This window comes from Thunnus maccoyii, chromosome 10, assembly GCF_910596095.1.
Source record: "Thunnus maccoyii chromosome 10, fThuMac1.1, whole genome shotgun sequence".
Classification (NCBI taxonomy): Eukaryota; Metazoa; Chordata; class Actinopteri; order Scombriformes; family Scombridae; genus Thunnus; species Thunnus maccoyii.
The window spans coordinates 476,675-499,174 of NC_056542.1; the positions used below are offsets into that span (position 1 = coordinate 476,675).

At 43.5% G+C, this 22,500-nt stretch overlaps 2 protein-coding genes and 1 long non-coding RNA gene across 8 annotated transcripts in view; 2 read left to right on the plus strand and 1 right to left on the minus strand.

The window, feature by feature from the left end:
- LOC121905565 (mothers against decapentaplegic homolog 4-like) overlaps positions 1-6,315 on the plus strand; it is an 18,449-nt gene extending 12,134 nt beyond the window's left edge. For 3 of the 4 annotated variants that reach the window (XM_042423887.1, XM_042423885.1, XM_042423884.1), the window contains exons 6-11: positions 862-975; positions 1,103-1,156; positions 1,279-1,462; positions 1,556-1,724; positions 2,458-2,563; positions 4,506-5,174. In XM_042423887.1, the coding sequence (XP_042279821.1) occupies positions 862-975; positions 1,103-1,156; positions 1,279-1,462; positions 1,556-1,724; positions 2,458-2,563; positions 4,506-4,714 (836 nt within the window). In that variant the 3' untranslated portion in view covers positions 4,715-5,174. Of the gene's footprint in view, positions 1-861; positions 976-1,102; positions 1,157-1,278; positions 1,463-1,555; positions 1,725-2,457; positions 2,564-4,505; positions 5,175-5,950 lie in introns of those variants that run through there. The other variant, XR_006098440.1, reaches the window with a different exon arrangement.
- A 142-nt stretch (positions 6,316-6,457) lies between these two features.
- LOC121905567 lies at positions 6,458-7,536 on the minus strand. Its single transcript, XR_006098441.1, has 2 exons — positions 7,341-7,536; positions 6,458-6,664 (listed from the first exon to the last, which is right to left on the minus strand). It is a non-coding gene; the product is annotated as an uncharacterized LOC121905567 (long non-coding RNA).
- Positions 7,537-7,652: 116 nt separating this feature from the next.
- LOC121905566 (acidic leucine-rich nuclear phosphoprotein 32 family member E-like) lies at positions 7,653-21,878 on the plus strand. 3 transcript variants are annotated; one of them, XM_042423888.1, is made up of 7 exons: positions 7,653-7,801; positions 13,371-13,520; positions 13,620-13,742; positions 14,975-15,134; positions 17,583-17,716; positions 17,806-17,875; positions 20,207-21,878. In XM_042423888.1, exons 1-7 carry the CDS (start codon positions 7,748-7,750, stop codon positions 20,284-20,286), a joined length of 771 nt encoding a protein of 256 aa, XP_042279822.1. In that variant the 5' UTR covers positions 7,653-7,747; the 3' UTR covers positions 20,287-21,878. The 3 variants fall into 3 exon arrangements, with proteins under 3 accessions (XP_042279822.1, XP_042279824.1, XP_042279823.1); XM_042423890.1 differs by lacking the exon at positions 7,653-7,801 and adding an exon at positions 8,214-8,294; XM_042423889.1 differs by lacking the exon at positions 7,653-7,801 and adding an exon at positions 8,438-8,501.
- Positions 21,879-22,500: the final 622 nt, after the last annotated feature.

The following is a 22,500-nucleotide window of genomic DNA, read 5'->3' on the forward strand; positions in this document are numbered from 1 at the left end:
TGTGATGTTGTAGTACAACTGGTAACATATAAGGAGTTCCAGCAGTACAAATAGTAGTACTAGAATTAATGGGAGTAGTAACAATCATAGTATCAGTACAAATAAAAGTGATAGTAGCAGTTGTGCAGGCATTAGCAGTAGTAGTACAGTTAGAAGAGGTAGCAGAAGTAGTGGTAGTAGTTGTATCTGCAGCAGCTGCAGTAGGTGTAGTTGTTGCAGCAGTTAATACACCAGTAGTTGTAATATCAGTGGCAGTAGTAATAGCAGAACTAGTAACAGTAGCAGTAACAGTAGCAGTAGCAAAGAAGACGTAGCTGTAGAATAATAGAAGCAACAGTTGTAATGTAGTAGTAGTGACAGCAGAAGTAGTAGTAGTAGTAGTAGTACTAGTAGTATCAGTACTGGTAGCAGTTGTAGGAATAATTGCAGCAGTATTAGTAGAAGCAATGGCATTAGATGTTGCAGAGGTAACAGTAGCAGTAGAAGTACAGATATTATAGTAATAGTAGTAGTCAGTAGTCGTTCAAGCAGCAGGAATGTTAGCCATAGCTGTAGTAGTACTGCATTAATACTAGTAGTACCAGAAGCAGAGGCAATAGTACCACAATTATAGTAGTTCTATCAATAAAATGAAGCTGATCTGTGTCCTTGAGAGGCAGGATCGGTAGTAGTAGTAGTAGTAGTAGTAGTAGTAGTAGTAGTAGCAATAGTAGTACTATTGTAGTAGTAGTGAAGTTATATAGATATTCAGGTGTGTCTGGTTTTACTGCAGCTAGCTGGACAGGTACTATCAGTGGGACAGCAGTAGCAGTAGTAGTAATATTAAACAACTACTGACCTGTGTCATGTCTTATTCTGCAGTCACCTGGACAGGTAATGGCCCCACCCCCTACAGCCCCGCAGGACGTCAGCAGAATGGGCGGAGCCCCCAGCAGCCTCCCTTACATCATCACCATGCGCCCAACACTCACTTCTGTATGATACATGTAACTGTCCTTGACAGACAGAAACAAATATGACGTATATTGTTGTGTAGTACTGTGTAGTACTGTGTAGTACTGTGTAGTAGTACATCATACTGAGCCAGTGTTTGTGCCTGCAGGGTCACAGCATCACAGTTCTGCTCCATATCCACAACCAGTGTCCAACCACCCAGGTATGAAATGTGTCCAAAAAAAGTCCCCATGTTCCAAAAATGTCCTCACTTTGCAAAAACATCCCCATTTTCCTGCCCCCCCCCCCCACACTGTCCCACACTGCCCCCCCGCCCCCCCTCAGGTCCGGAGTTCTGGTGCTCCATCTCGTACTTTGAGTTAGACGTTCAGGTCGGTGAGATGTTTAAGGTCCAGTCCAGCTGTCCTCTGGTGACGGTGGACGGTTACGTGGACCCTTCAGGAGGAGATCGTTTCTGTCTGGGACAGCTGAGCAACGTCCACCGCACCGCCGCCAGCCACCGCGCCAGGTGACCCATACCTGCACAGGTGTTTCTGTACTTACCTTCATTATCTTATTGTGACTAACGACCACCGTCTTCTTCTGCGTCTTTTGTGTGCAGGCTGCACATCGGGCGGGGGGTTACGCTGGAGTGTCAGGGGGAGGGGGACATCTGGATGCGTTGCCTTAGTGACCACTCTGTATTTGTCCAGAGTTTCTACCTGGACCGTGAGGCCGGCCGAGCGCCGGGAGATGGCGTGCACAAGATCTACCCCGGAGCTTACATCAAGGTGTGTCGATACGCAGACGACATTCTGCTGATCGTCTGTATCGATCACATTAACGTGAAGGCTGATGTTTTTGTTTTTATCTGATGGATTCAAGACTTTCCAAAGTCTTCCAACAGGACTCGACTACCATCAGTCTAATATGCTGCTAGCGCCCCCCACAGGCTACACTGATCATTACAGCCACAGTATGAACACAGTGAGATATCTCAACTTCTGTTCAGATCATCCTGAGATGTCTCTGATCTGATTCCTGATCTACAGAGGACAAACTTAACATTTGTAGATTCACTAAATAATAAATAAATAAATAAATAAATAGGGCGCTGTGATAGCCAAATGGTTACAGCACTTTTGTTGCATGTCATGCTCCTCTCTCTCCCCCTTGTTTCCTGTCTGCTTCTCTGCTGTCAACTGTCAAAAAAGAAAGAAATAAAATAAAATAAAATAAAATAATAAATAAATCATCAGATGTTTGATTGTAATGACCTCTGCAGGCTGCAGGAGGCGCTGACAGGACAAACCTGCAGTTACACTGAGTCCTAAAATGAAGATTTGTAAAATTTACATGATTTTGGTCTGAAGAACCTGAAGAGCCTCTCACCTGTCTGCTCAGGTGTTTGACCTGTCTGTCTCTCACCTGTCTCTCCCTCCAGGTGTTTGACCTGTCTGTCTCTCACCTGTCTCTCCCTCCAGGTGTTTGACCTGTCTGTCTCTCACCTGTCTCTCCCTCCAGGTGTTTGACCTGAGGCAGTGTCACAGACAGATGCAGCAGCAGGCAGCTGCAGTTGTTGGTGCGATTCCTAGGCAGACCAGCGTAGGGGGGCTTACCCCCGCTGTCGGTGAGTGCTGCCTGTCTCTCTCTCTGGGTACCTGTCTCTCTCTCTCTGGGTATCTGTCTCTCTCTGTCTGGGTGCCTGTCTCTCTCTCTGGGTACCTGTCTCTCTCTCTCTAGGTGCCTGTCTTTCTCTCTGGGTACCTGTCTCTTTCTCTCTGGGTACCTGTCTCTTTCTCTCTGGGTACCTGTCTCTTTCTCTCTGGGTACCTGTCTCTCTCTCTCTGGGTGCCTGTCTCTCTCTCTGAGTATCTGTCTCTCTCTGTCTGGGTGCCTGTCTCTCTCTCTCTAGGTGCCTGTCTCTCTCTCTGGGTACCTGTCTCTCTCTCTGGGTACCTGTCTCTATCTCTCTGGGTACCTATCTCTCTCTCTCTGGGTGCCTGTCTCTCTCTTTCTGGGTACCTGTCTCTCTCTCTCTCTCTGAGTACCTGTCTCTCTCTCTGGGTGCCTGTCTCTCTCTCTCTGGGTACCTGTCTCTCTCTCTCTGGGTACCTGTCTCTCTCTCTCTGGATAACTGTCTCTCTCTCTCTGGGTGCCTGTCTCTCTCTCTGGGTACCTGTCTCTCTCTCTGAGTATCTGTCTCTCTCTGTCTGGGTGCCTGTCTCTCTCTCTCTAGGTGCCTGTCTCTCTCTCTGGGTACCTGTCTCTCTCTCTCTGGGTACCTGTCTCTCTCTCTCTGGATAACTGTCTCTCTCTCTCTGGGTGCCTGTCTCTCTCTCTGGGTACCTGTCTCTCTCTCTCTGGGTACCTGTCTCTCTCTCTCTGGGTACCTGTCTCTCTCTCTGGGTACCTGTCTCTCTCTCTCTGGGTACCTGTCTCTCTCTCTGGGTACCTGTCTCTCTCTCTCTGGATAACTGTCTCTCTCTCTCTGGGTGCCTGTCTCTCTCTCTGGGTACCTGTCTCTCTCTCTCTGGGTACCTGTCTCTCTCTCTGGGTACCTGTCTCTCTCTCTCTCTGGGTACCTGTCTCTCTCTCTGGGTACCTGTCTCTCTCTCTCTCTGGGTACCTGTCTCTCTCTCTGGGTACCTGTCTCTCTCTCTGGGTGCCTGTCTCTCTCTCTCTGGGTACCTGTCTCTCTCTCTCTCTGGGTACCTGTCTCTCTCTCTCTGGGTACCTGTCTCTCTCTCTCTCTGGGTACCTGTCTCTCTCTCTGGGTGCCTGTCTCTCTCTCTCTCTGGGTACCTGTCTCTCTCTCTGGGTACCCGTCTCTCTCTCTCTGGGTACCTGTCTCTCTCTCTGGGTGCCTGTCTCTCTCTCTCTGGGTACCTGTCTCTCTCTCTCTCTGGGTACCTGTCTCTCTCTCTGGGTACCTGTCTCTCTCTCTCTCTGGGTACCTGTCTCTCTCTCTGGGTACCTGTCTCTCTCTCTCTCTGGGTACCTGTCTCTCTCTCTGGGTGCCTGTCTCTCTCTCTGGGTACCTGTCTCTCTCTCTCTGGGTACCTGTCTCTCTCTCTGGGTACCTGTCTCTCTCTCTCTCTGGGTACCTGTCTCTCTCTCTGGGTACCTGTCTCTCTCTCTCTCTGGGTACCTGTCTCTCTCTCTGGGTACCTGTCTCTCTCTCTGGGTGCCTGTCTCTCTCTCTCTGGGTACCTGTCTCTCTCTCTCTCTGGGTACCTGTCTCTCTCTCTCTGGGTACCTGTCTCTCTCTCTCTCTGGGTACCTGTCTCTCTCTCTGGGTACCTGTCTCTCTCTCTCTGGGTACCTGTCTCTCTCTCTGGGTACCCGTCTCTCTCTCTCTGGGTACCTGTCTCTCTCTCTGGGTACCTGTCTCTCTCTCTGGGTACCTGTCTCTCTCTCTGGGTGCCTGTCTCTCTCTCTCTGGGTACCTGTCTCTCTCTCGGGGTACCTGTCGTGCTGTGCTGTGTATGAGGACAGTTCAGTAAGGTTTTGTGATGTAAAATCAATCTTCTCCCCTCACCTTTGCCCCCCCTCCCCTCCTCCTCCGTCAGGTGTGTGCTCAGGTGCAGCAGGTGTGGGTGTGGACGACCTGCGCAGGTTGTGTATCGTGCGCCTGAGCTTCGTTAAAGGTTGGGGGTGTGACTACCCGCGGCAGAGCATTAAGGACACGCCCTGCTGGTTGGAGGTTCACCTGCACCGAGCGCTGCAGCTGCTCGACCAGGTGCTGCACACGCTGCCGCCGCGGGAACACACGCTCTGACACACAGGTGTGTGTTACCTCATCAGGACGATCCATGACCTGTGGGCTGCAGGTGGGCTGGGTTTAGCTCACTGGACAGCCAATCGCAGTAGAGGATTCGTCTACAGCTGAAAACAGAGAAGACGGAGCTGTAACATCTCTGTGATGGAGCGACACCTGACACCATCGAGATTCATAAGCTCCGCCCACCCCGTCCTCCTCCAGACAGGTGAAACAAACACACCGCAGCTCATTGGTCGGTTTACACAGGCCTCAGACAATCAGCCAATCACAGCATCGCTTCCCTCCAGTTATTCAAATGTGTTTCCATGGATACCAGCGTCCAGTATCTCACATTAAAGGGTCAGTTCATCTAAAAAAACAAATGTTCTCTCCTCCCCCCACTGATATCTACAGAGACTTTGAGTTTTATTTGTTTATTTAATTTGTTTGGTTTTCAGATTTTTATCTTTCAACATTATTATTATTATTAGTATCATTATTATTATTATTATTGTTATTATATTCAATAAAAAATATATTTCTACTTTATTTCAACAAGATTTTTTTGACAAAATTCAGGCAAATACCTGAAGGCTCATTGGCTTCACATCACTTCAACACCTGCAGGAGAAGACGGAGTGACTCACTTCTTAAACAAAACGCACATTTATCTTTATCACATTATTAATGTGATTGTTATTAGTGTTTCTGTGGCCTGTGGAGTTCCTCAGGGATCAGTCCTGGGACCCGTTTCATTCTTCTTATTTCATTCTTCTTTATTATCCATCAGAGTTTCTGTGTTTCTGTGACGTTCAGCTTTACGCAGGTTACTTGTAAAACCTGTTTAAATTTTAAATCACAACAAAACTCTTTGCAAAACAAAAGTTTTTGTCTCACCTGCAGCACTGAGTCTGCACCACTGGACAGAAAATATCAAATATATTTTTGTAGTTTGGGTGAACTGACCCTTTAACAGATGGATAACTTTAAAATGTACATCTTTAACATGTTTTTGACAGTTTATTTATTTTTATTGATTATCTACCAAAGATGCATTTCCTTCTCTTAATGACATCATTCCCTGTTTCCTTTGTGATTCAGCTCCTCTCTGAAATGTCAGATTATTTATTCTGTCATCAGTTGTTGTTGTTTTTTTCTTTCAGACTTTTATCACATTTTACATTATTATACTGAAAGTGTCTTCAACTCTGTAACATCTGATGTTTTTTTCAAATGAAACGTTTCTGATAAAAGATCAATCTGAAGCTTTTCTTCCTTCCTGATGATGAAACTGAGACGGCAGCTCGACGCTTTGCTCAGAGGCACTGTGGCTGTTCACGGGGACGGAACCTGGATTTCTACTGCTAATGTTTAATTATTTACATCCCCATAAGTCTCTGCATTCACTTCTTTTTTATCACCTTCACATCAGATGTTTGTGTTGCAGTGATGGAAGACATATTGAGATAACTAAAAGTAGATCATCACAGAATGACCCATCATGTTATTTATTATGTATATTCAGATATACAGTTCCTGTACAAAGCATATTCACCCTTCTCAAAAGTTTTCATGTTTTCTTGTTTTACAACATGGAATAAAAGGAGATTTAATGTGGATTTTTTTACACTGATCAACAGAAAAAACATTGAATATTAAAACATATATAACATATAAAATACATATTTTGTTCTTCCCTTCATGATGATTCTTTCTATGGCTGGTATAGTAAAGGTATTCAATCATTCAAAAATCTCCATATATCATCTGTTTGTGCTTTATTCAAGGAGCTAGCAGCTACATTTCATAAACCAAGGACACATTGTTTTTTATAATTGCAAGTCCGTCATTGGGTCTCAATCCATCCATCCATTATTGCCCACAGCTCTTCTCTTAAAGGCATTTTATCTGTTTTGCATACAGAGCCATCAACTCTACAAAGTACAGCTGTTGGTATGGCAACATGACCTGAACGTAGAGATCACAGGTGAAATTTGGTCAAAAATACATTCAAGAATACACTCAATATGTACAGCCTATATGTACTAGTTGAATTCAGGTCAAGGTGGTCCAAAGACTACATCCCTCAAAGATATCCAGACACCTGGTATGTTCTGGTTCTCCATCTTTAATGCTTTATCAAGTATTTTGAAGAAACCAGTACAGACAAACCTTCTCACAGCACTGTTTGGTATCCAGTCTGAAGGTGACTCACTTTTTAAAACAACTGAATATTAGCCAGAAGATTCATTCTGCTTAACTGGACACAATCCGCTCCTCCTTCCTTTAAACACCTGATCAAACATAATCTTCTTCTTAAATTGGAGATTAGATTTAGTCTGCAGACAAACTTGTTAAGGAATGGCAGCCTAAAACAAACCGGTTGAGTCTGCTGTTTACAATAATATTATCCAAGATTACAACACTGTACTAACCTTTTCTTTTTTCTCTTTCTAGTCTCTAAACATATATTTGTATATTTGTCTGTTACGTGTTTGTTAGACGTGTTTGCAAGATCTTATTTTGTGTTTGTATTTTTGTTGGAGAAAAAACAAAACTTTGCATGTAATGGCAAATGTTATCTGACATAATCATATACATAAGAGTAGTTTCAATGTTTTTGTCTTTAGTGTTGTAGTTTTACCTTTATGAATGAATGTCGGAGCGAACGTGAAGCTATCAGTAAAATATGGCGCCAACGAGGACAAAAACAGGGAGTGTGTAACGTTTAAATGTTTCAAGTCCGCCTTCTTATTGGTTACAGCAAAGTACCGCCTTTGTAATTCCAGCCAATAGTAGAAAAGAGTCTTGCATAATAAGCGAATGGGGGAGGGACTCGGTGAGTGGCGCGTCATCGGACCAATAGGAGGACAGAATCTGAAAATATATGAATATTCATCATGAAGGGGGCGTGGCCTGCCAGCGGAGGACGGGCGCGAGCGAACATGGAGGTTTAGTTATCGCCTGGCGTCCATCTGTGAGCGCGTGCCTCAGTATATCTGTTTTATTTTCAGTTTTGCTTTGTTATACTTTGTTTTTTCTGTGTTCGACATGGAGATGAAGAAGAGGATCAGCCTGGAGCTGAGGAACAGGAAACCCGCGGAGGTGTGTAACTACAACAGCGCGGACTTTCATGTATTTATGAAGGATGCAGATTCGACCGACATGACGGTGCTGAAAACAGTCAGACGTCAAGTTTCTCCGCTCGAACTGCAAAATGTCTCCGCTGCGGTTCGGTTCCGACATTTTGACCCACAAAACCACTTGATCGCAGCTCCAACATGGAGGCGGCACCTCCGGTCCGTCCGGTCCGTCTCCGGAGGATCCCGCCCGCCGCGCGCAGCGTCTCTCGCGCTGAGTTCTCGCTCATGGGGCTCCGTGGAGCCTCGCGCGAGCCTCCCGCAGCTAGCATCCAGGCTAACAAGCTAACCTGGCGCCCAGCCGTCATAACACAGCCGGGCTCGGGGTGAGCTGACCGGGGGTCGGTGCGGATGCGCGGTTGTTAAAAACACGTCTCTATGAATATTTGGTCTTGGTTACATGTTTAAACTCTCCCGGGTCACCGCGCGGCCGAGCAGGCTGCCATTTAACCTGCGAGGTAAAGTAGTTTTCCACCAATCATACAATCTAACGGCGCGTTCAGCCAGACTCCGTTCATCAATCCCAGGTTTAAGGGGACTCGGCTGGAGGCCAACGTTGTTTTATGCCACAACACCATTTAAAGTGTTTTCCGTGTTCACCAGGTGCTGCTGCTCCATTCGGCCGACACATAATCAAACTAACATCGCTTGTTTTCCACTAATTGGTAAGTTTAGACTTGTTCACCCTGCTGTTCCCGCCCACCCTGCTGTGTTTGGGTGTTCGGTGAAAGAAACCCGCAAATCCGTAAAAAAAAAATAAACACGCAATTCAATGTTTAGCCGATTCAACAAAGTACTTAATGACGCGAGAAAATATGTTATTGTGATGAAGTCTGGAGAAACGTTTCCACAGCAGCAGTTTGGTTTAATGAAACGGTTCTTATCCGGTCAGTTTGTTTCCATAATTACTCCGATATGACACGTTTAAAGCGACAAAGTGGAGGCAGAGAGGAGCAGCTGCTGGCTGTGTGGCGGGTCACCAGAGAGTGTCTGAGCTGAGAGGAGTCACTCCGTGATGGGGGAGAGAAGCCTGATCACTGTGTTTAAAAGGGTTTTATCTCCCACACAGCTCTTCTAGATTGCTGTCAACCTGCTCACATTAAAGTTTAGACTTGTAGTTCCCATTATTTTATTTCAGATAGTGCTGCAACAGCAAAACAAAAACTGTGCAGATACTTAATATCTGGACAGTTTTCTTCTGAAGGGTCATAAAGCAAGGTTACTCGTTAAGCCAGACTTATTTCAGTAAGTCAGGTTTATCATCGTGTTTTTCTGTTTCATAAATAAGGTTTAAATAAATCTGACCGTAGTAAACATGGAAACATATCCCACCAGATTAAACGAATACAGTCAACCAACCAGACAAACACAGAATTTTCTCTGTTTGTGATCATGAGTCAGTTATCGAAGTTCATATGTTTTTCAGTTTTAATAATCTGCGATTAAAACAAAACCCAACTTTGATCTGTGGCTCAATAAACCTGCAGATACGGAAACCTGAAAATACAAGACGGGCAGACAGCCTGCATGTTGTATGATGGCGTGTTATATGATGGTGTGATATATGTTGTTACATGATGGCGTGATATATGATGGTGTGATATACGTTGCTACATGATGGCGTATTATATGTTGTTGCCACATGATGGCGTGTTATATGTTGTTGCCACATGATGGCGTGTTATATGTTGTTGCCACATGATGGCGTGTTATATGTTGTTGCCACATGATGGCGTGATATATGTTGTTGCCACATGATGGCGTGTTATATGTTGTTGCCACATGATGGCGTGTTATATGTTGTTGCCACATGATGGCGTGATATATGTTGTTGTTACATGATGGCGTGATATATGTTGTTACATGATGGCGTGTTATATGTTGTTACATGATGGCGTGATATATGTTGTTACATGATGGCGTGTTATATGTTGTTGTTACATGATGGCGTGTTTTATGTTGTTGTTACATGATGGCGTGTTTTATGTTGTTGTTGTTACATGAAGGCGTGTTATATGTTGTTGTTACATGATGGCGTGTTTTATGTTGTTGTTGTAACATGATGGCGTGTTATATGTTGTTGTTAAATGATGGCGTGTTTTATGTTGTTGTTGTTACATGAAGGCGTGTTATATGTTGTTGTTACATGATGGCGTGTTATATGTTGTTGTTAAATGATGGCGTGTTTTATGTTGTTGTTGTTACATGAAGGCGTGTTATATGTTGTTGTTACATGATGGCGTGTTTTATGTTGTTGTTACATGATGGCGTGTTTTATGTTGTTGCTACATGATGGCGTGTTATATGTTGTTGTTGTTACATGATGGCGTGTTTTATGTTGTTGTTACATGATGGCGTGTTTTATGTTGTTGCTACATGATGGCGTGTTATATGTTGTTGTTGTTACATGATGGCGTGTTTTATGTTGTTGCTACATGATGGCGTGTTTTATGTTGTTGCTACATGATGGCGTGTTTTATGTTGTTGTTGTTACATGATGGCGTATTATATGTTGTTGCTACATGATGGCGTATTATATGTTGTTGCTACATGATGGCGTGTTATATGTTGTTGCCACATGATGGCGTGATATATGTTGTTGCCACATGATGGCGTGTTATATGTTGTTGCCACATGATGGCGTGTTATATGTTGTTGCCACATGATGGCGTGTTATATGTTGTTGCCACATGATGGCGTGATATATGTTGTTGCCACATGATGGCGTGTTATATGTTGTTGCCACATGATGGCGTGTTATATGTTGTTGCCACCTGATGGCGTGATATATGTTGTTGTTACATGATGGCGTGATATATGTTGTTACATGATGGCGTGTTATATGTTGTTACATGATGGCGTGATATATGTTGTTACATGATGGCGTGTTATATGTTGTTGTTACATGATGGCGTGTTTTATGTTGTTGTTACATGATGGCGTGTTTTATGTTGTTGTTGTTACATGAAGGCGTGTTATATGTTGTTGTTACATGATGGCGTGTTTTATGTTGTTGTTGTAACATGATGGCGTGTTATATGTTGTTGTTAAATGATGGCGTGTTTTATGTTGTTGTTGTTACATGAAGGCGTGTTATATGTTGTTGTTACATGATGGCGTGTTTTATGTTGTTACATGATGGCGTGTTTTATGTTGTTGCTACATGATGGCGTGTTATATGTTGTTGTTGTTACATGATGGCGTGTTTTATGTTGTTGTTACATGATGGCGTGTTTTATGTTGTTGCTACATGATGGCGTGTTATATGTTGTTGTTGTTACATGATGGCGTGTTTTATGTTGTTGCTACATGATGGCGTGTTTTATGTTGTTGTTGCTACATGATGGCGTGTTTTATGTTGTTGTTGCTACATGATGGCGTGTTTTATGTTGTTACATGATGGCGTGTTTTATGTTGTTACATGATGGCGTGTTTTATGTTGTTACATGATGGCGTGCTATGTGTTGTTGCTACATGATGGCGTGTTCTGTGTTGTTGCTACATGATGGCGTGTTTTATGTTGTTACATGATGGCGTGCTATGTGTTGTTGTTACATGATGGCGTGTTCTGTGTTGTTGTTACATGATGGCGTGTTTTATGTTGTTACATGATGGCGTGCTATGTGTTGTTGCTACATGATGGCGTGTTTTATGTTGTTGTTGCTACATGATGGCGTGTTTTATGTTGTTGTTGCTACATGATGGCATGTTTTATGTTGTTACATGATGGCGTGCTATGTGTTGTTGCTACATGATGGCGTGTTTTATGTTGTTGTTGCTACATGATGGTGTGTTTTATGTTGTTGTTGCTACATGATGGCGTGTTTTATGTTGTTGTTGCTACATGATGCCGTGTTTTATGTTGTTGTTACATGATGGCGTGTTTTATGTTGTTACATGATGGTGTGTTTTATGTTGTTGTTACATGATGGCGTGTTTTATGTTGTTACATGATGGCGTGTTTTATGTTGTTGTTACATGATGGCGTGTTTTATGTTGTTACATGATGGTGTGTTTTATGTTGCTACATGATGGTGTGTTTTATGTTGTTGTTACATGATGGCGTGTTTTATGTTGTTACATGATGGTGTGTTTTATGTTGTTGTTGTTACATGATGGCGTGTTTTATGTTGTTGTTGTTACATGATGGCGTGTTTTATGTTGCTACATGATGGTGTGTTTTATGTTGTTACATGATGGCGTATTATATGTTGTTACATGATGGCGTGTTTTATGTTGTTGTTGTTACATGATGGCGTGTTTTATGTTGCTACATGATGGTGTGTTTTATGTTGTTGTTACATGATGGCGTGTTTTATGTTGTTACATGATGGCGTGTTTTATGTTGTTGTTGTTACATGATGGCGTGTTTTATGTTGTTACATGATGGCGTGTTTTATGTTGTTGTTGTTACATGATGGCGTGTTTTATGTTGTTGTTGTTACATGATGGCGTGTTTTATGTTGTTGTTGTTACATGATGGCGTGTTATATGTTGTTGTTGTTACATGATAGCGTGTTTTATGTTGTTACATGATGGCGTGTTTTATGTTGTTGTTGTTACATGATGGCGTGTTTTATGTTGTTGCTGCTACATGATGGCGTGTTATATGTTGTTGCTGCTACATGATGGCGTGTTTTATGTTGTTGTTGCTACATGATGGCGTGTTATATGTTGTTGTTGCTACATGATGGCGTGTTTTATGTTGTTGTTGCTACATGATGGCGTGTTATATGTTGTTGCTGCTACATGATGGCGTGTTATATGTTGTTGTTGCTACATGATGGCGTGTTATATGTTGTTGCTGCTACATGATGGCGTGTTATATGTTGTTGCTGCTACATGATGGCGTGTTTTATGTTGTTGTTGTTACATGATGGCGTGTTTTATGTTGTTGCTGCTACATGATGGCGTGTTTTATGTTGTTGCTGCTACATGATGGCGTGTTTTATGTTGTTGTTGTTACATGATGGCGTGTTATATGTTGTTGTTGCTACATGATGGCGTGTTATATGTTGTTGTTGCTACATGATGGCGTGTTTTATGTTGTTGTTGCTACATGATGGCGTGTTATATGTTGTTGCTGCTACATGATGGCGTGTTATATGTTGTTGTTGCTACATGATGGCGTGTTTTATGTTGTTGTTGCTACATGATGGCGTGTTTTATGTTGTTGTTGCTACATGATGGCGTGTTTTATGTTACATGATGGCGTGTTTTATGTTGTTGTTGTTACATGATGGCGTGTTATATGTTGTTGCTACATGATGGCGTGTTTTATGTTGTTGTTGCTACATGATGGCGTGTTTTATGTTACATGATGGCGTGTTTTATGTTGTTGTTGTTACATGATGGCGTGTTATATGTTACATGATGGCGTGTTATATGTTACATGATGGCGTGTTATATGTTACATGATGGCGTGTTATATGTTACATGATGGCGCGTTATATGTTGTTGTTACATGATGGCGTGTTTTATGTTACATGATGGCGTGTTTTATGTTACATGATGGCGTGTTATGTGTCGTTGAGGTGGCGGAGCTGGTGGTGGATAACTGTCGCTCCAGTGACGGGGAGGTTGAAGGTCTGACAGACGAGTACTCGGAGCTGGAGATCCTCAGCATGGTGAACATCGGCCTCACCTCACTCTCCAAACTGCCCTCACTGCCCAAACTACGCAAGGTCAGTGCCCGCTTCCTGTTCCCACAATGCAACACTGTTTGAAATGTATTCACGCAAACAGCTGTGTGAGCTCTGTCGGCGGTGTGCTTTGTGTTGCAGTTGGAGGTGAGTGATAACACCATCTCAGGAGGTTTGGACACGCTGGCGGAGAAATGTCCCAACTTGACGTACCTGAACCTGAGTGGCAACAAGATCAAGGAGCTGAGCACCATCGAGGTTCTGGTGAGTCCGTTTCCACGGAGACACTTCCTGCTGTTTACACGTCCTGTTTCTCTTCTTTGTTTTGATGGAGATGGATTCTGTTTCCAGGAGGAAAGTGGTGAAGTTATTATTGTCGGATTCAGATCATAAACAAAAATCTTCTGATAAATGATGCTGAAAGTTGAAGATGTGAAGATAATAAATAACAGATGAACCTGGAAACCAAACATCAGCTTCTGCAGTCTTTACATCATTAAAACTGATATACTGTCAAGTTTTATTGGTCATAATAAGAGACGCCCTTAAAGTCATACTACATATAAAACACCAACATCTTATCACGTTAGAGCCCTTTGATTCTGAGAACAGGCAGTGATCGACAGGTTAGTCTGACTTTTCCTGTTTTAAAACACATCAGTGTGTGAACTGCTGAAGGGAGTTCTGATAGATCTGAACTGATAATAAAGTTAATCAAGTTTTGCCAACAATAACATTCAAGACAATTAGAAAGAACGTTCAAAAATGTTTCTTCATAAATTTGCTGATATTTTCTCTCCTTGTTTTACTAGTTTTGTTTTTGAAGCTTTCTCTGTCTGTTCTTCTTTTCAGTGCATTTCTTGACTTTTCTGCTCCTAAATGTTCATATTTTTAGACAAACAGCGTCTCTGTCAGCCTGTCTTCACTGTGTCTGCTGCAGGACTCAGGTTACAACGTCAGACAGACACAAACACAGTCAGCAGCAGCTAGCATTAGCATCAGCAGCAGCTAGCATTAGCATCAGCAGCAGCTAGCATTAGCATCAGCAGCAGTTAGCATTAGCATCAGCAGCTAGCAGCCTGAGTGTGTGTCATATTCTAACACGTTCACATTTTGGTTATTTTGATGTAATCAGCGTAACTTGAAGATCTCCTGCAGACATTTTAATGCACTGGAGGCTTCACGTCTCCACATCACACAATTTGCATACTGGACCACGATTGGCTCCAAATGAGTTAAATTAGATCAATCCTGCAGGTACGTTCAGGTGTTAAACTGAGATTTAAGGTGAGTTCAGAGAAACTTTTAGAACAAACTGCACAGAGAAGAAGAAACAAGCTTTTATTCTGAAAGGGACAGAATGTGAAGAAGTGAGATGATGGTTGAAATGTTTCATCAGCTGCAGAATATGTAATGAGATGAGTGTAAATGTGTGTGTGTGTGTGTGTGTGGTGTTGCCCCTCAGACCGGTTCTCTCTGCTCTTGTTGTTCTGCAGCAGAACCTGAAGAACCTGACGAGCCTGGACCTGTACAGCTGTGAGGTCACCACGCTGGACGAGTACAGAGAGAGCGTGTTCGAGCTGCTGCCGCAACTCACCTACCTGGACGGATACGACCAGGAGGACAACGAGGTGCCCGACTCCGAGAACGACAACGGTAACACACACACACACACACACACACACACACACACACCTCTGTAACACACACACACACACACACACACACACAGACCTCTGTAACACACACACACACACACACACACACACACACACACACACACACACACACACACACACACCTCTGTAACACACACACACACACACACACACCTCTGTAACACACACACACACACACCTCTGTAACACACACACACACACACCTCTGTAACACACACACACACACACACCTCTGTAACACACACAGAACACACACACACCTCTGTAACACACACACACACACACACACACACCTCTGTAACACACACACACACACACACCTCTGTAACACACACACACACACACACCTCTGTAACACACACACACACACACACCTCTGTAACACACACACACACCTCTGTAACACACACACACACCTCTGTAACACACACACACACACACTCCTCTGTAACACACACACACACCTCTGTAACACACACAGAACACACACACACCTCTGTAACACACACAGAACACACACACACCTCTGTAACACACACACACCTCTGTAACACACACATACTCCTCTGTAACACACACACACACCTCTGTAACACACACACACACACACCTCTGTAACACACACACACACCTCTGTAACACACACAGAACACACACACACCTCTGTAACACACACATACTCCTCTGTAACACACACACACACCTCTGTAACACACACACACACACCTCTGTAACACACACAGAACACACACACCTCTGTAACACACACACACACACACCTCTGTAACACACACACACACACACCTCTGTAACACACACAGAACACACACACACCTCTGTAACACACACATACTCCTCTGTAACACACACACACACCTCTGTAACACACACACACACACCTCTGTAACACACACAGAACACACACACCTCTGTAACACACACACACACACACCTCTGTAACACACACACACACACACCTCTGTAACACACACACACATACTCCTCTGTAACACACACACACACCTCTGTAACACACACAGAACACACACACACCTCTGTAACACACACACACACACCTCTGTAACACACACATACTCCTCTGTAACACACACACACCTCTGTAACACACACATACTCCTCTGTAACACACACACACACCTCTGTAACACACACAGAACACACACACACCTCTGTAACACACACATACTCCTCTGTAACACACACACACACCTCTGTAACACACACAGAACACACACACACCTCTGTAACACACACATACTCCTCTGTAACACACACACACACCTCTGTAACACACACATACTCCTCTGTAACACACACACACACCTCTGTAACACACACATACTCCTCTGTAACACACACACACACCTCTGTAACACACACACACACACCTCTGTAACACACACACACACACACACCTCTGTAACACACACACACACACACCTCTGTAACACACACACACACACACACACACACCTCTGTAACACACACACACACACACACCTCTGTAACACACACACACACACACACCTCTGTAACACACACACACACACACACACACACCTCTGTAACACACACACACACACACACACACACACACACACACACACACACACACCTCTGTAACACACACACACACACACCTCTGTAACACACACACACCTCTGTAACACACACACACACACACACACACACACACACACACACACACACCTCTGTAACACACACACACACACACACCTCTGTAACACACACACACACCTCTGTAACACACACACACACACACACACACACCTCTGTAACACACACACACACACACACACACCTCTGTAACACACACACACACACACACACACACACACCTCTGTAACACACACACACACACACACACCTCTGTAACACACACACACACCTCTGTAACACACACAGTAACACTGTGATGGATCTGATCAGTCTGATGGATCTGATCAGTCTGATGGATCTGATCAGACTGATGGATCTGATCAGTCTGATGGATCTGATCAGTCTGATGGATCTGATCACACTGATGGATCTGATCAGTCTGATGGATCTGATCAGTCTGATGGATCTGATCACACTGATGGATCTGATCAGTCTGATGGATCTGATCAGTCTGATGGATCTGATCACACTGATGGATCTGATCAGTCTGATGGATCTGATCACACTGATGGATCTGATCAGTCTGATGGATCTGATCAGTCTGATGGATCTGATCACACTGATGGATCTGATCAGACTGATGGATCTGATCAGTCTGATGGATCTGATCAGTGTCGTTTGTTGTTTGAGTTTCTGTCAATCAGAAAGCAGGAAGTGATCAGAGGTGAGTTTATTTTTTTAACATGTGACATTAAACACTGCGTGTGGTGGCGTCGTGTTCCAGACGATGACGATGAAGCCGGTCCACCCGGAGACGACGACGAGGATGAGGACGATGAGGATGATGATGAAGATGAAGGCTCTGAAGGAGACGAGGATGAGGTGGGCCTGTCGTACCTGATGAAGGACGGCATCCAGGTGAGCCGTGTGGTTTAAATCAGACCTGCTGGTGTTTGTGATGAAGTTCCTGGTTGTGACCACTGAGCGGCGCTGTTGTCTCCTCTCAGGATGAAGAAGACGATGGAGACTATGTGGAAGAGGAAGAGGACGACGACGAGGAGGAAGAGGAAGATGGAGGTTTGTGTTTAATCAGAGTTTTGATCCTGCTGCAGCAGCGTTAGAGCCGCTGACCCACAAACATACATGTTTACCATAAAGTCCTCAAATATAAAGATATTTATAGATGATGTCATCGCTTCATAAGTTACCACAGGTCATATTTGATCACTGTTCTGGAGCTTTTGATCCTGTTACATGATCTTCCTCAGCAGGTGGAACTGCTCGATCATCATTAAACTGTAATAACAACAACAACAATAACAAAATAATAACAACAACAATAACAAAATAATAATAATAACAACAACAACAATAACAAAATAATAATAATAACAACAACAACAATAACTATAATAATAATAATAACAACAACAACAATAACTATAATAATAATGTTCCAACTTTAAAAAACCGACTGAAAGTTTTTAAACTGACGTCTGAAACTTTACTGAATAATTTGTCTTCAGCTGGTCCAGAAGCAGCTGTTAACAGCTGGATCCTATAACAGCTGGATCCTATAACAGCTGGATCCTATAACAGCTGGATCATATAACAGCTGGATCCTATAACAGCTGGATCCTATAACAGCTGGATCCTATAACAGCTGGATCATATAACAGCTGGATCCTATAACAGCTGGATCCTATAACAGCTGGATCCTATAACAGCTCTCTCTCTACCTGTCTCTCTCTCTCTCTCTCTCTACCTGTCTCTCTACCTGTCTCTCTCTCTCTCTCTCTACCTGTCTCTCTACCTGTCTCTCTCTCTCTCTCTACTTGTCTCTCTCTCTCTCTCTCTCTCTACCTGTCTCTCTCTCTACCTGTCTCTCTCTCTCTACCTGTCTCTCTACCTGTCTCTCTCTCTACCTGTCTCTCTCTCTCTCTCTCTCTCTCTACCTGTCTCTCTCTCTACCTGTCTCTCTCTCTCTCTCTCTCTACCTGTCTCTCTCTCTACCTGTCTCTCTCTCTCTCTCTACCTGTCTCTCTCTCTCTACTTGTCTCTCTCTCTCTACCTGTCTCTCTCTCTCTCTGCCTGTCTGTCTCTCTCTACCTGTCTCTCTCTCTCTACCTGTCTCTCTCTCTCTCTCTACCTGTCTCTCTCTCTCTACCTGTCTCTCTCTCTCTACCTGTCTCTCTCTCTCTCTCTCTGCCTGTCTCTCTACCTGTCTCTCTGTCTCTACCTGTCTCTCTCTCTCTGCCTGTCTCTCTCTCTCTACCTGTCTCTCTCTCTCTCTCTGCCTGTCTCTCTCTCTCTCTCTGCCTGTCTCTCTACCTGTATCTCTCTCTCTCTGCCTGTCTCTCTACCTGTCTCTCTCTCTCTCTGCCTGTCTCTCTCTCTCTGCCTGTCTGTCTCTCTGTCTCTACCTGTCTCTCTGCCTGTCTCTCTACCTGTCTCTCTGCCTGTCTCTCTCTCTCTGCCTGTCTCTCTCTCTCTCTCTGCCTGTCTCTCTACCTGTCTCTCTCTCTCTCTGCCTGTCTCTCTACCTGTCTCTCTCTCTCTCTGCCTGTCTCTCTACCTGTCTCTCTCTCTCTCTACCTGTCTCTCTCTCTCTGCCTGTCTCTCTCTCTCTACCTGTCTCTCTCTCTGCCTGTCTGTCTCTCTGTCTCTACCTGTCTCTCTCTCTCTGCCTGTCTCTCTCTCTCTCTCTCTGCCTGTCTCTCTCTCTCTACCTGTCTCTCTCTCTGCCTGTCTGTCTCTCTGTCTCTACCTGTCTCTCTCTCTCTACCTGTCTCTCTCTCTCTCTACCTGTCTCTCTCTCTCTCTCTCTCTACCTGTCTCTCTCTCTCTCTACCTGTCTCTCTCTCTCTACCTGTCTGTCTCTCTCTCTACCTCTCTCTCTCTCTCTCTACCTGTCTCTCTCTCTCTCTACCTGTCTCTCTCTCTCTCTACCTGTCTCTCTCTCTCTCTCTCTACCTGTCTCTCTCTCTCTACCTGTCTGTCTCTCTGTTTCTACCTGTCTCTCTCTCTCTCTACCTGTCTGTCTCTCTCTACCTGTCTCTCTCTCTCTCTACCTGTCTCTCTCTCTCTCTCTCTACCTGTCTCTCTCTCTCTCTACCTGTCTCTCTCTCTCTCTACCTGTCTCTCTCTCTCTACCTGTCTCTCTCTCTCTACCTGTCTCTCTCTCTCTCTACCTGTCTCTCTCTCTCTCTCTACCTCTCTCTCTCTCTCTACCTGTCTCTCTCTCTCTCTACCTGTCTCTCTCTCTCTCTCTCTACCTGTCTCTCTCTCTCTCTACCTGTCTCTCTCTGTCTACCTGTCTGTCTCTCTGTTTCTACCTGTCTCTCTCTCTCTCTACCTGTCTCTCTCTCTCTCTACCTGTCTCTCTCTCTCTACCTGTCTGTCTCTCAGATGAGGACGGTGTTCGGGGGGAGAAGAGGAAGAGAGACGCAGATGATGAAGGTGATGATGGAGACGAAGACGACGAGTAGTTTAACCATCTTCACACACTGTAACACCTGACCCCGCCCCCTCATCTTCCCCTGACCTTTGACCCCTCAGAGCCGCAGAGAGACAGGAAACAGGACGCTGAGTTCAGGTTCAGGATCATTTCTCTGCTGACTGAATACTGATCACATGATCAGCTGATCAATACAGATCAATACTCAGCTGACAGACAGCTCAGTGTGCCACCGGGGGGCGACGCTGCGCAGAATCTGATTGGTCGTCACTGTGAAGATAATCTTTATTATTCAAACATTTTCTAAACGAGTTCACACATGTTTCACACTTCCTGTTTATTGATCACATGCTCTGATCAGGTATCAATAACTGTCAGTGCTGCGTCTGCTCGTTAAGTCATTTAATTTCATTCCACTTGTTTTCTGTTGTTTATCAAACAAACAGATGATTAAAAACAAACATCAGAACGTTTCCGTCCTCGAACGCCGTCGGGTCCGAAGAAACGATGAAGATCGATCGTTAAATGATGACGAGCTGCACAGATGAAGCTGATCAATAAAAGATTCAACATGTCAAATATCTGCTTCTTTAGTAAAAGCTCAAAGGTTTCAGGCTAGAAGTAAACTACGACTCCCAGGGTGCATTTCAGCAAGAAGCAGCCAATCACAGAGCTTCATATTCAGTCAGATGCGTCGCTAACGGCGACCAGAAGCTGAAGATTAAACTTTTAACAATCTGCAGGTTTAATCAGTGTCATTAAGCTCTGATTGACGTCTCTGACTGGCTCCGTCTCCATAGCAACAGCAGCCGAGGCTCATGGGTAACGTAGTTTAAACATCATCCAGCAGTTGTTGTTAAAACACATCGAGATCAATTAAAGAAACGTGTGAAAGACTCATAAAAATACAATAAACTTTATTATCAGCTGATGGAAATGTTTGTTTTTGTTATTGATCATCAATAATCAGTCTATAAAGAGTTAATAACTGGTTAATATAATGCAGCTGTCAGCAGATATCAGTGTTAATGTATTAATCAATAATTATAACAGAAGTGTTTGCTGCTGTAGAAACATCATCAATGATAATAAAACAGCTGTAATAATATAAAATAATAAATACTGAACATTAATAAACATCTGCTTATAACCACATGATAGAGAGTTATTACTGTTTATAGACTGATCAATAATAATTAATTCAATCATATTATCTTATGGAGGAATTGATCCGCATGACGAGATAAAACCAGTTAAAACCAGTTAAAACCAGTTTCCTCTGTGGACCTTCAGGCATGTTGATCTGTTAGTTCATTGATTATTGATCTGCTGTGATTGGCTGTAGCTTTAGCCCCGCCCCCCTCCTCACCTGTCACCTGTGGGCTCTGCGGCTCGGCGTCCGGATCCTGGATCCTGGATCCTGGATCCTGGATCCTGGATCCTGGATCTGCTCTGTAAATACTGGTCCGGCGGTCTCTGAAGGTTTTTGTCGTGTCGTCTTTTTAAACCTGTTTTGAGTTTTGAGTTTTTTCTTCTTCTCTGATTTAATTTTATTTTTTTATTCCTGTCTTCTGATTGGTTCGCTGTAACGAGTGTTTTTGAATAAAATCAGATGAAATCTCACCGTTTCCTGTTTGATCTGTGTTAATCTGTCATTTATTCAGAGAAATATTTATATTGATGTGAAAAATTAATGTTTTTCTGTTTTTCTGCACATGAAAATAAATTGATGATCTTTGTGTTTCAGACTATTGATCAGAAGAATAAATGTTTAATAAACTAATAACTATAACGTGGTTATAAACAGATATTTATTATAACTTCTATGAAAACATATTTTATATTATTATATTATCATTGATGATGTTTCTACAGCAGCAAACACTTCTGTCAGTTATAATTATTGATTAATACATTAACACTAATATCAGCTGCATTATAGACAGTTATAGGTTGATTATTGATGATCAATAACAGACATGGTGGCCACAGGAAGTCGTTGTTGACTAGAATACTTGATGGTAAAAACTCGCATGCAGTTTAATCAGCAGATTGATTGATTAGACTGATGATGTCGATCAAACTGTTTGATTTATGATCAGTTTATTAAATATTAAAGCTTCCTGTGTGACCTGATGAGCACTTCCTGTTTCCACCACACGGCGGCGCCACAGAACAGCTGATCAACACAAACTCACTTTATTTAGTTTCTTTCTGGATGTTTTGGTTTTATAAGTTAATTAAT

What these genes read in the sequence shown, in the direction of transcription:
- LOC121905566 (XM_042423888.1), top strand. Translation starts at nt 7,748, where the DNA reads ATGGAGATGAAGAAGAGGATCAGCCTGGAGCTGAGGAACAGGAAACCC. An exon ending in TGAGCACCATCGAGGTTCTG is followed by an intron (nt 13,743 to 14,974) that starts GTGAGTCCGTTT and finishes GTTGTTCTGCAG; the next exon opens with CAGAACCTGAAGAACCTGAC. An exon ending in CGACTCCGAGAACGACAACG is followed by an intron (nt 15,135 to 17,582) that starts GTAACACACACA and finishes GTCGTGTTCCAG; the next exon opens with ACGATGACGATGAAGCCGGT.